General features: G+C 44.8%; 1 protein-coding gene across 1 annotated transcript in view; it reads left to right on the forward strand.

Moving 5' to 3' along the window:
- LOC126529446 (fatty acid synthase-like) overlaps positions 1 to 11,849 on the forward strand; it is a 71,695-nt gene extending 59,846 nt beyond the window's left edge. The window contains exons 21-25 of the mRNA XM_055069852.2: positions 244 to 602; positions 2,941 to 3,294; positions 4,924 to 5,167; positions 7,929 to 8,168; positions 11,528 to 11,849. Coding sequence (XP_054925827.2) covers positions 244 to 602; positions 2,941 to 3,294; positions 4,924 to 5,167; positions 7,929 to 8,168; positions 11,528 to 11,715 — 1,385 coding nt within the window. The 3' untranslated portion in view covers positions 11,716 to 11,849. The remainder of the gene's footprint in view (positions 1 to 243; positions 603 to 2,940; positions 3,295 to 4,923; positions 5,168 to 7,928; positions 8,169 to 11,527) is intronic.
- The last annotated feature ends 1,687 nt before the right edge of the window (positions 11,850 to 13,536 follow it).

Consider the following 13,536-nt stretch of genomic DNA (forward strand, 5'->3'; position numbering starts at 1 on the left):
CGCTGCATTTCGCCCCTTTGCTCAGTGCGCGATTTCTCAGTTTCATTTTGCTCGTATTGAGCGTCGATTCATTTGCTGCTCCCTGTACGTTATTCAGCTTTAATTTGAACTTTAAGTTTTCGTTAACTTTCCGTGAACACCTTAACTGTCATCCAGAAGTCTTATTGTTTGTCTGTCTTATTTCCAACTGGCCTTTAATTTCACTATTTCCAGCACCATATTTTTGTTTCGTTCGTTCTTTAGGTGTGGACCTCGTGTTCGACACTCTTCGCGGAGCCAGTAATAAAGTCACCGCTCACTGTCTGACGACGAACGGCCGACTTCTCGTTACTGATGCCGTTGGCACAACCTCGCATCGTCCACGCGAGGAACTCTCCCCGAAGCGCAATGTCGTCACCGTCAGCGCCGTTCCGTCAGATTTCCTGTCCTTGAACGACACCAGCGCAGCTGATGAGAAGCGGCGAGTCGCCGAACTACTGCGTGGAGGAATCGCATCGGGGGCCGTGAGGCCCCTGCCTGCCACAGTGTTTCCGCGATCTCAGGTTGTGGATGCATTCAGGCTGGAAGCCTCCGAAGCGAACGCCGGTAAAGTTGTACTTCAGGTAATTGAATTTCAAGTCCTCCTTATGTATGTCACAGTCTCCTCGCGGTTCAACACGGACGCGTGGCGCAACAGGACGTCCGCGGTATGGCCTGCTAAACGCGTAGCTATGACCTGCTAAACGCGTAGCTTTGTCCGGTACTCTCTACACTTAGTATAATCTAATAATTTCATTTTCCTTCACAGGGAAGAAAAGTCGTCAGAACCCACACGACGACGAATGTTGACGTTACTGCGCCCACCAGCGGAAAAATTTCAACCAGATTTTTTTTTATTCGTTGGACAGCGCCACGTACCCAGTCACACATGCCCAGTGTCCCAAATTCACAACAAGCAGGCTTGTGAAGTGTGGCTCAAATGTCGTTTTTGATATCCAGTGATCCATGTTGGAGTGAACAGGTTAATGAAAGAGCGCTTTCTAGTTTGTCACGACAAATAAAAGTGAATCAAAATCACACCGGAAACCCTTCGCAGAAGTTGCCATCAAAGCCCGATTCTAGCGGCAAAAGCAGAAGTGGAACCAGCGTACTTGGTCTCTAATGTAAAATGTGTGGACGTTGCCCACGTTGATTTCTGTGAAAATATGTAAGCTGATTTTTGTAGTGTCCACTGCGCGAATATTCAGGATAGACTCCATACGCTAAGCCGACATCTGTCGAAGATAGATCATTGTTCTTAGTATCATGATGTGATTATGCCTGTGATGAATGTCGTAACGCTAATGTACAACTGTAACTGCGGACTCCCTCTTAATGTGTTGCTGTGGACCATGCAAAGGTTACCACTGAACACTTCGCCTAAGGTTAGTGCCACCTAGCTCCGGCACCTCTCTGATCACAAGTGTCGCTGACTAGTGAGACCTCAGCGTCGAAGTTAATGGCTGCAACGGGAGCTGCTCGTATGTGTTTCAGGGACAGTGCCGTACTTCTTCTTCGTCTCCTTTTTCTTTTGCCTTCAGACATCCCTCCTGTACTTGTTTTCCACATGCGCTGAATACCAATAGTCAGAAAGGAATGCTGGATTGTGCCTAGTTGCTTCTTTCCGTACCAGGCTGGCAAACTGAATAATAATAGACGAGAAGACGGGCTTGAAAACAATTGGTCAGAAATTATTGGGGGATGGTTGTCAATGTTATGAGGCAGGTTTAGCTCGAGGCCAACTCTGGTGCCATTTCTTCGAGCACTTGCAGAACGCATAAGCGCTTTTTTGAAACAGCCCCCAGATCATTTAGAACGAAATTTCTTGCGTTTGAGCAAGACAGTTTGATACGAGTGAATGTACCAGAAAATATTTTGAACTCGGGCCTAAAATGATTTACGATTGTTCTCGGCAATCTCTAAGCTATAATATATAGAAGCACCAAATTTGCAGATTTATATCGGCCTGTCAAAAAGAAATAGATGTGGCGGTTCTGTAACCTACGTGTAAATCAGCTAAAGTGGCCAAATTTGGTATATACATATACAACTTTCGCAAATCTGTATGAATGTTCGCAAAGGCTTTGCGAAAATCTTACTCACCTATTAGTGGTGTGTTTCAGAGCCGTGTATAATACATCAATTTTGTCCATTTTAGATATATCATTAGGCGCAGTTTACAGAACCGGTGGTGTCGCCTGTTTTTTTTTTTTTTTTTTTCATTGCCGAGCGACAGAATTTTCGCAATCTTTTTTTTTTTTTTTTTTTTGCAGAAAGGAGGGCTTAAACAAAAGAATCACGCTAGGTGCAATCATTGGACACTTTTTTAAATTAAACAAACCTCATCACATTCGTTTCAGTGGTTGTCGAGAAAAATAAATTTCTTCCTTCCCATGCATTTATACAGAAGCCTCCGAACTGAAGCTTCCTCCTAAGCGATAGCTCCCCTGTAGACATACTGAGACATTGCTGCTTCGCACATTTATTAGTTAGCTGTATGGATGTTGCTATGCACGGTATGTGGGGTACGGGCAGTGTGGAGCTGCCGTGCCTGCAAGAGAGGCCGACGTTACGAACTACATCCAAACCATTACGAAGATTCAGAGGTAGCGCACTTGTGTCAGGACCGGGCAGCCTAGTCACAACCTTTGTTCGCACTCTCTGCGCGATTCGCACAGCTTTGATTACATTGTATCCAGCATCGGCGCAGCTTACATGACCATGCCTGTGATAATGCAGTCCAAGCAAAGTGGGGGAAACCGCCAAAGAAATCAATGCTTTCAAAATTTGGCCTCCGACCTTTCGGCAACAAACTCTGTGCATCACACTGAACAGTCTGGTAGTCCTTCCTGCCTCTCCTACCCCTATGTCTCTCTCTGTTGCTATCTTTCTCAAAATCAGATGTGTGGCTAATTCGTGCAGGTGCGACCAGACAAATGCCAGGAAGCCAAGGAAGGCCGCCAACCCTTCACTGTAGAAGCCATCGCCCGCACATATTTCTACAGGCACAAGGCATACGTCATCGTCGGAGATTTGAACACCTTCGCTCTGGAGTTTATGGACTGGATGGTCAGTCGAGGCTGCCGCCATCTTCTTCTCACCGCAAGTCACGGAACGTTTTCGGGGTACCAACGTCTCTGCCTGCATCGGTGGCAGACAGCCGGCGCCTCGGTAGTCGTCAGCCAAGCCGACGTGTCGACAACGCGCGGTGCTTTGCAGATTATCAAGGAAGCTGAAGCAATGGGCCCTATCGGCGGCATCTTCAACGTTTCTGTGGTGAGCCAGAATCATCTTTGGCAGCCCACGCCATCCGGTGCAGATGGCGATTTCTGCCGCAGTATCTTCATTCTGCCCTTAAATCATTCTGGACTACAAAAGCCGGAAGGCTGCATTACGTAGAACCGCGGGTATAAGTGTGTTTAAAGGAGTAAAGAATCAACTCTTTCGCTTCGAAATTGTTACAACGATAGTCTTGGGCACAGCGAGCAAGTGTTGCCTGAAGATCTTTGGATGATATAATCCGCGCGATCATCGTTTTCACGATGCGTCCCGTCCACGCTGTAGGACGTAAAGATGACCCATTGTAATATCGTCCCATCATACATTGCCCGGCAAGTAAGCCACTCGTCTGTCCCAGAAAGGCCGAGCGGCCGCTTGCCCACCGCCGTAGCTGAGCAGCTTAATACGTCCTCAACGCCGAGCGCCAGGCCACGGATTCGGTTCTGAGCCTGGCGGCCACATTTTGGTGTGGCGGCATTCAGAAAGAACACCCGGTAGTCAAAATTCACGCGGACCCCGCTACTACGACGTGTCTCATAGCAGGCCCGTTCTTTCCGGATTTATGTTTGTGTCTCTTTTTAAACAAAATATTCTATCAACACCTGCTTTGGCGAGAATGGAGTGGACATTGGGTTGGATTCAATGGTAACAGAGCTTTCGTCCCTGCCAAAGTCCTCCATGATCACCAAGAGCGACAGGTGCCTGTGATTTACTCGAACCAAGATTGGTAATTAAGAAACCCAGATACGTTCCCAATTGCTATCCCTGCGTAAAATTCCTCACAAACGAACGAAACACAACGCACAACGTAGGGAGATGTGGTGCGCAGCGCGACGTGAGAGAAAATGTAGCAAGAAGTAACGGGTCGTATTGAGGCGACGACCATGGGCTCAAAAAGAGCGCTTCGACGAAAGCGAGCGTGTAATATACGTTATGTTATAAAGTGATCTCCAGCATTAAAAAATACAATCGGTTGGGGAAGAAAATAGTCTCGTGGAATTGATTTTTCTTATATCTGCGTTAAGCGAAGAACATGTATAGGACGCTGCGAGGAATCAACCATCACTATGCAGAATTATATCGGATATGATGCAGCTCAATTTGAAAGTTTACTCGGCGAACGAGAAGCAAAGCATGTGAAACGATCGTTTGAAACGTGCCTTTCCAGAGTGAGATTCATAAATATTTCAGTTGATTTCAAGAAATGTTTACATAGCTCCCAAACACTAGGAGGTCCCATGGGTTAAGAGCCCCAAGAACCGCATTCAAGAACTCAATTCTTGGGAATATTTAACTGCTTCAAAAAAGGACGCCAAATGATGAAAGCGCGGCGATGACTGAATCGTTCCTAAAATCACTCTAGTGCCCTTACATGAAGGGAGGCCTTCTTATTTCAATACTAATCACTTGATTTAGGCGACTTCGTTGTCGCTGCTGCTGCTGCATCATGGACGCTCATCACAGAAAATTGCCGCGATAATTCATTGATATTTCACGAGGCGGATGTCTATCTTTCCAATATGTCAAAGCCTTCTTTGTTCACAGCCTCGCCTCAGAAATGGTCGTTTTGTGCCATGCATTGGAGGATTGAACGAGTAATCACGAAAAACTTTGTTTTCCGTACAGTGCCACGAAGACAGCTGGGTAGCCGATCACGCGACTGAGGTGCACCAAACCGACTACAAGACCAAAGCCGAGGGCATGAAACATCTGGACGAGCATTCTCGAAAATTATGCCCGCATCTAGACCACTTTGTCATGTTCTCCTCGGTCTGTTCTGGTCGCGGGACTTCGGGAAGAACACTATCCGGTTACGTCGACAGCACGTTGGAGCGCTTGTGTGAACGTCGCGTGGCGGACGGGTTTCCCGGTAAGCCGACGGCGTCTTACGATGTTTAAAGAAATCTACTTTGGGGTTGAAGTGTGCAAGACAATTTGTTTCATGTGTCAAGTGTTTGACGCCGCTTAGAGAAAAAACTGACATCAATGTGATAAATAAGTATGTCTGGTTTCATGGTGCGACAAAAGCGAGGAATTAACTTCCGCAGAACGAGTGAACACAGGCGATGCTTGCTTGAAAAAAATGTCTGTGTGACATGTTGTGTTTATCAGCCCACACTTACTTCATGCTGTTTTTCAACCGACCGACGTTCGCCATTCTAATTCGAAGACCAGAGGTGCTGCAAGCGGAATGAGCGACTACATTTCGTAATTAGCTTCTAGGATACCATTTCAAGCGAAATACGGCAAATAAATTCATATTTGTGTTGCGCCTGACAGACAAAATCACACGTTTCGTACGGTATCCCAAAGCGATTCACTTCTAATATCCTAGATGTCAAGCAGCATACAGGTGCTACGTCCTCTTTTACAGCCCGGAATTGTAAGGTCGCGCGCTCTGTGGCTCTTGATTTACTGTTTTGACTAAGTGTATGTTTGAAGACAAGCAGTGGTTATAACACACATTGTGCAGGAAGCCAAGTTGTGCCACAAAACGTGCTTTGAACCTTTTGAGATTTCTATGTCGGGATGTTCAACTACGAGATCTGTCGCCCATGTCAGTTAGAATATCAATATACCTAGATTACATGTTTCTTGTTTGCCTCACACAAGATTCAGCAGCCTTCTTATAGCTGAGGCCAGCGAAGAATCTGTTAATGCTGTACGTGTCAATGAAGCTCTACAAAATTCAGCCAGGCCAAAAACACAACACGATATTCATCTCTTACAGACTTTTCTCCTTCAAATGGCTGTTCTAATATGTAACGCATTGCGCTCTCATCATCAGTTCATTATTTCTGGAACATCTCGCCATACTTCTTGCTACTCTGGCTGCTTAAGGGTTTCATAAATGAATAACCCATCCACAAGAAACTAAATTCTTGGCCCTCCTGCGCATGAGTCCATAGTAAGACAGCAACACCTTTCTATTTTCTTTTTGATCTAGAGCAGAGAGTCTCTCCAAGTCTGTCGTTTACGTCCCAACGCAAAATGAAAGCATGACTCCTCGTTTGTCGTGCGAGATGTCATCTACCTCCGCAGAACTGTTTGGGATCCCTCGGGCTGCAAATTATATATCGGATAATAAATCACGTAACCGTTTGCATAATGTATTTTGACTTAAAAGCACCACTGAAGCCATTGAGTGATTATTGCGTTTATGCTCATTCCTGCTAGCTGTCTCAAGCAAACTGACTATCGTTTCTTTTCCCAGCCAGCGAGTTCACTTTCAGCGGATTCAGAGTCACAGTGCTACAACTGTCAAATGAGTAGCTTACCGACTGGCACCTGATGCTCACTTCTTGACTGTGATTAGTATGAAGATTCAATGAATCTCGCTGAATTTAACGCCAAAAACTTTCTACGGACCCTGGAGATCTGAAGCTCCTAATGAGACTGTATCAAGAATTGGTTCAGCTAGAAAACTAAGACGTCCTTGCTGTATTCATTAGGCCCTGCTCTACACTTTTCTGTCAACCTCAAAGTGGACTGTATCTTAAATGTCATCCTGTGCCTTTTGGGACTGAACGTGCCTTACATACCTCACTTTTTGAGCTGCGTGGAGACCTGCGTTGATTCCACCCTTCTGTGACATGCCAGACGCTTCTGTGCACCAATTTGTCACAGACTGTCCAAAATATCAACAGTGAATTTGTTTTCGGGCTAAGTGAAGTTACTTGGACCCGTGTAACTTTTGCACTACAATGTCCCTGCTCATTTCCCGCTAAACATACTGACGCGCCTACAAGATTTCTTTACACACCACTATCTATTTAATTCGGCTTCTTTTGTAGATTCTTAACTCTCTGTTTATTAGGTGTTTGATGTCGTGCCTACCTGAATATGGCATTTGTGTGTTACGGGTATTGTGGCAGATTTATTACATAGTGGGGGCCTAAAAGTTTTTACTTAACGCTGATGCATATGAGTCACTTGTGCAGTCTGCACAAGTCACGCATGATCGCGTGACTTGTGCAGGGAATGTAGGACAAAGGTATGGTCTAACGACTCAAATAGGCTTTTCTGTCTTAGTGAAACAGACAAGGCTACCAACATTATCTAAACATTAGGCTCAAATATTTTGTGGCGGAAAATTTTCATGGTTTCGTACATTCGGTCTCTTATTGTGCAATCGATGTCTAGCTGAACGCGAGCAATTTGTCTTACGCATAGCTAGTCTTTATAAATTTCTGTCAGCTGGTATGTGGCAAGTGTTTCTGCAGCATTCGAACTTTGGTGCAAGCTAGGTGCCCATCGGCTCCAAGTGAAGCGTCTCGTGGCGCTTATTAAGCTTCGCCTTGAATACGAAAGGCACCGTGGTGTGCGACATTCTCTGTATATTTTGCCCAATTTGTTTGTTTTTTATTGTTGTTTCTTCAAAAAAAAATCAGGGAAGGAAATGCGGACTTCTTGAGAATTCGCAAATATCACCACGTCGTGCTAATATTCTGGAATAGTAATAGATGCCTAAAGGCGCATTTTCTCATTCAGCCTAATATAGAAACGAAGTCATCACGACTTGAGTGTTGCTGCTAAAGCACAAGGGCGACTCGGGCAGCGTACGATGTGACGCGTGAAAAGAGCAAGGCTCATTCTCCCTCTCTTTCTGTCTACTCAATTGTCCTTTTTAGGAGTGGCCATCCAATGGGGCGCCATAGATGAGGCTGGCCTCGCCCGCGAAGCCCAAGGACAGCAAGCGGCATTCGAGGCAACACAGCCCCAGCATATAAAGTCCGCCTTGGAGGTCCTGGAGAAGTTCCTGAACCAAAACCACCCCGTGGTCTCCAGCTTGGTCAAGGCTGAAGTCATTTCAAGTTCAGAAAAGAAACCAGAAAAGAATCCGCTGGTTGACTCGGTGGCGCGAATTCTCGGTGAGAGGCTTAAACCTTTATGCTTTGTTAGACTGCAGTATACAAGAAAAAGATGGGTGTCCCTGCATACGGCTTGTTTGCGCTCATTACGAAGATCCTGGGCAGTCATCGCTAAACGTCTCCGTTAGCTAACTTCGAAGTTGAGATGGGCTAGCGTAACGCAGTTCATAAATATGGAGGACAGTCATCCAGCCTAAAATAATCGCACAAAGATATTAAAGAAGCCGATAAGAGTGTCACAAAGAAAGATTTGCAGTTGAAGAAGTTGTCGTCATGCAGGTACCGAACTCGGGACCAATATCTCCGTAGTTGTTGCTCGACCACCTGAACGAACCAGGAGACTTGTGCATGGTAGCGCGGCATTAAAATAATGCATAACTCGATGCTCGTTGAATATAACAAATTGTGTTTGGGGCGGAAGTAATCACACGAACCTTGCGAGTTTCCACATAATAGATTGTCATAACTCCGGTTTTTTTTTTTTTTTGCACTCAGTGCAATCATTCAATGTTTTGGGTAACCGTTTGTGAAATCGAGAAGGGCGTAGCATGACGTAGCACTCAACAGCGAAAACCATGCGAGGGGCCGGGAGGGTAATCAGATGCACGTTTAATTTGTTACCCTGGACGAGGGCAAAGGGTCGGTATGTAGAGAGAGAAGGAACAGTATTAGCCGCAGTTGCGCGCCCACGCAAGGGTGCACACATGGTCTATAAGCGGTAGCGGGAGCTGGTCAACTTGAGGAACTCCAATGACAATCCTTTTAGTTTCTAACCCAAGGACGCACACTGCCATAGGCCAAGCGTCTTCAGTTCTGAAGATGGTCCTGGAGGGTCAATTCCAAGTTATTCATAAACACGTAGGAGAAGGTGATAAGCAAGCGTGTATAGTGTAGCGTAATCTTCGGAGCAGAAAAGTCCGCGCACATCGTGTGAGCGCAACTATAGATTGCGAGTGCAACCAACGACTAGCGGTGAACATCTTACACGGCACACTGCAGCGTTGCTCCCCGAGCCATTCAGGAAATATGGTTTCCCCTGCACCATCATTTTCTACAGAATGACATGCACCCTATTCTTGCTAGGAGATGATTTCAATGACTGTCCGCTGGATTAAGTTGAAGGAAAACCTCATGGAATGAAACAATGAATGAATAATTTTCCCAGAGAATTTTTCTGCCAACAAAAGAAAAAGACTTTTCCGCGAACGAGATTTGTTCAACTTCTTTAATTGCATCTCGTCGAATGGATTTCGCTTGTTGCAGCTCATTAATAGACTGGTTGCATCTGGCGCTTTTTGATGAAGCTTCAAGCAGCCAGGTAGTGTGGCTACCATAAGCATAATCTCAAACTTCCCCCGCAGAAGTTTGCTACACTACGTTCATTCGCGCATAGCTAACAGAAATAATTGTTCAATGTTCGCGATTAGACTGTGACTCACATATAGGTTAGTGTGTTATACTCACAGGGCGCGAAACGAACAAGCTATTATTATTTTTTTTCTGAAAACATATATACACTAGATAGGGGCTTGTCGGTCACGCTTATGCGGACAAGCTAGTGTAAAAATCGAACAATACAACATGAGGTGTCATCTAACAATAGGGTACGACAGAAACATACCGCAAAGCTTAACAGAATATCACACAGATGACCAGATGCGAAAAAGCACGAAAATAGCCGTATTAATCAGTGCCATTTCTATTTTGTTTCAGTTTGGCACCGTAATAATATTTTTGATTTCCAATATACATACATATATATGTATAGAGAGAAAACTTCGCCAATTCAAAACAACATACGAAAGCTGCCGTGCAATACTGCAGCGCAATAAATTACTAAAGAATAAATTCGTCTGCGCCGCATATGAGAATAGGATTCTGTGGTGCTTTTCTATTGGGGTGTACACATTTCGATATCTCGCTGCGCTCTTTAATTGTGATTTCAGCCATGATTCGCTTTGTCAGTACGAGCTACAGATACTCAGAAAAGCATAGCACAAGTCAAGACAATGCGCCAGAACCGAGCGCTGCACCCTCAGATGAATGTTTATGCAGAAGAAAAACTACCCTAAAATATATTGCAAGAGATTATCAGCCACCGCAAACATCATTTAACATTTAAAACCAGTGGTTGGGGAAGGAAAGGTGGAGGAAGCTCTAGATTGAGGCCAACTCTAATTTCCCGTTTCGAATAAATGTGAAACGCGGAATGCTTTCATTGGACAGCTGATGAACGTACATTAATGTTATTCATTGCAATAATAGAAGCTGAGATCCACCAATCTGAGAAGTTTGATCGAGTACCTGGCAGTTTTTACAAAACTCCTTATTATCTGTAAGTTAAAACAAGTGAATGATAGAGCACACATTTGAAAGAAGAAAAACAGGTATCACAATTCTGTAGATTGCCTTTGTTTGACCATCTGAAGCGTATAAATGGGATATATGAATGCTTTCCTTGCGAAATCTTTTCGCAATGTCTAGAAAGATATTTAAAAACTCCTACTCCAAAAATTAACAGTACAGGTTACTGCAGTCACATAATTTTTTTTTCCTCGTTAAGGTATATTTCTTAATAGGTGCGAAATGCGAAGGTTGTGAGATCGTTCCCCACCTGCGGGAAGTTGTTTTTTCATCCACTTTCATCGTTTCTTTATTTCCTTTATTAAGCACAAGTAATTTCCCTTATGTTCTTCTTGGTATCAGTGTTCGTTGGCTTCTTATAATATGACTAATAAAAATCGGGCCCCTCAGTTAACCCCTTTTTTCCTCTTTCTTAATAGGTGTAGTTTAAATAACTGTGATATAGTTTTTTCCCCAAGTTACGTAGTTGTGTGACTGATGCTACATTGTTCCTAATTTCTTTTTTTCTTTTCCTGCAAAATTACTTTTCCAAACAACCCAAAACATTGATGGTCAAATCAGAAATCAGCTCCGCACCGATGTTAGACTAACCTATCCTTGTCTAACTTAACTAACCTTATCACATTTGCTACAATAGATTGCGAGTGCAAGTATTTGTCACTTCCCTTGTGTTCATATAGAAGCTCCTGTAGTAAAGCTTCTTCCTAAACCAGACATTCTCTTCCGTGTGCAAGGATGACAAATACTGGCTTTCCTGCTTTTTATTGCTATAGAAGCTTGCTTCACACAACGCAACAGTCGTGTTTTTACAAATACTTCTTATATATAACTCTGGACTGGATAAGTACTTCAGTTTGGCAACGAGGACCGACGTTCATGCACTCGAGTTCCGCGAATGCACTGTTACTGTAAAGGCGTACCTCAGTTTCATTCGTCGCGATTTTCAACCGCATTGCTCGCAAGTTGAATTTCTTCATCCCACGATATTCACGCAGGCTTTCAAGATTCGTCGAAGCTGAATCATAACACCAATCTCGGCGAGTTGGGCTTAGACTCTGTAATGGGCGTCCAGGCACTAACAGTCATCGAGAAATACACCGGCCTGGCTCTGTCCGTGCAAGGAATACGCACGCTGACCCTCAATGGATTGCGAGAGATGAGCAAAGAACCACGTGCAAGTTAAAGTTCACGCGAATACGACAACTTCTCACTTTTTCGTCCTTTCTTTGGAGCGAGAGATGAGTTGACGCAAAAGTCTTTTCTGTGCCACCACGATGGAATTCATAATATTTTAAAATAAAATGTGTCAAAACTCTTGCTGCAATCCTTTTCTCGGCTTCGCTTTACAGCAATTGCTGTCAAGCGTACAGGTAATTTACTGTTCGTTTAAATGTCACCGTTATCATTTTGCTTTGCCTGACATCATAATCGCGTTTTCTTGCCACGAAAGGTCACCAGGAAAGAACACTTCCTCGCTTTCTCCCCAAAACAGGACATCTTCCAGTGTGATCGATGACTCACCTAATCGTGTCATCACGTCATCTTACAGTTATCGTCGTAGGCGCGGTCACCTCGCCGTTCCCTACGACCGTGACGTGTATAGCGGTTTTATATAGGGCCGCGTTTTCCTGCACCACGTGTCACATGCACTCGCCCACAAACTATAGCGTGGCACGAGAGCGCCTGGCTTCGCTCCGATGAGCGATGGGAGCGAAGGAGCGCAATGGGAGCGCATTTAAGCAAATCTGAGCACTGCGGCATTTATATGACCATAACGTTGGTGATAAGAGAATTCAGAGGCTCAGCCTTCATGGCTAACGTTCCCAGCTATTGAAAGGCGACTACAGACAAAAGTACCTGAACCTGTATAGCAAACCACGGGTCAGCAATACCAAAATAGCCACTTTTATACCGTGAGAGAAGGCGGAATAGGCCGGCGACGGCCCAAAATTGAAGCGCTGGTGGCGACACCACGTTGAAGTTTCCGCACCACTCACAGTGACGTCATATATTTTGACACCGTTTGTCCGCGCATAGTTATTGTTTTATTGGTGAAGATGGACACAATTCTTTCTAAACGAGCCAAAAGCTAAAGGTTGAAATTTACAAGTTTCAATAGCCAACATTGAGCCAGGCCGGCCCCAATATGAAAATGCAATTTGAAATCCATGACGTCACGCTGGCGAACTGGTGCTGAAGTTTTCGCACAAAATTTAGCAAATTAAAATTTGGGCTTCATCCATATCTTTTGATAATCGACCTATTACCGCAAAAAAAATTTTGCTGGAGGAGGAGGAGGAATAAACTTTTATTGTAGAACCAGCACTTTATGATGGCCGGGCCTAAGCCTCCCATGAAGGGACGTCGAGGGCTTGCCTCGCCGCCGCCTCGCGGGCGTGCTGGGTCGCCCAGGTTTGGTCGTCGAGGGCGGAGCTCCGCAGAGACTCATGCAACCTCGACGAGAGAGTCGTGGTGTTAGTCTGGGTGTACTGTGCTGGGCACTCCCATAGCATATGCGGAAGTGTAGCCGGGTGAATTCCACAGCACCGGCAGTTGGGGGTAGTGTAGACGTCCGGAAATATAAGGTTGATGCGGGCGGGTGAAGGGTACATGTTTGTTTGTAGTAGACGCAGGGTGGTAGCCTGCGCCCGGCTGAACTTTATTGAATTTTGCTGGAAAAACTTTTTTTTTTCTGTACAAACTGATTTATGCTTCTTTAGTGTCCTTTTAAGCAGCTCGCGACAACTTTGACGGGGAGCTATTATGGAATACATTTGTTCAAAAAGCCATAACAATGCCCCTTTCGTAGAACTACTCGGACGTATGTGTGAGGGCAACCATATACAATTTGCCAGGTAAGTCAGGAAATAATACACAGAACAAATGAAAGTTCCCAGAGCACTGAATAAGGGATACCCTGTGTTTACCACTGTTCCTCACCCTCGACAATTATAGTATAGTAAAACATCTGGGTCATACTAAATGAGGTTTTCGTTTACCCCCG

This window comes from Dermacentor andersoni, chromosome 8, assembly GCF_023375885.2.
Source record: "Dermacentor andersoni chromosome 8, qqDerAnde1_hic_scaffold, whole genome shotgun sequence".
Lineage (NCBI taxonomy): Eukaryota > Metazoa > Arthropoda > Arachnida > Ixodida > Ixodidae > Dermacentor > Dermacentor andersoni.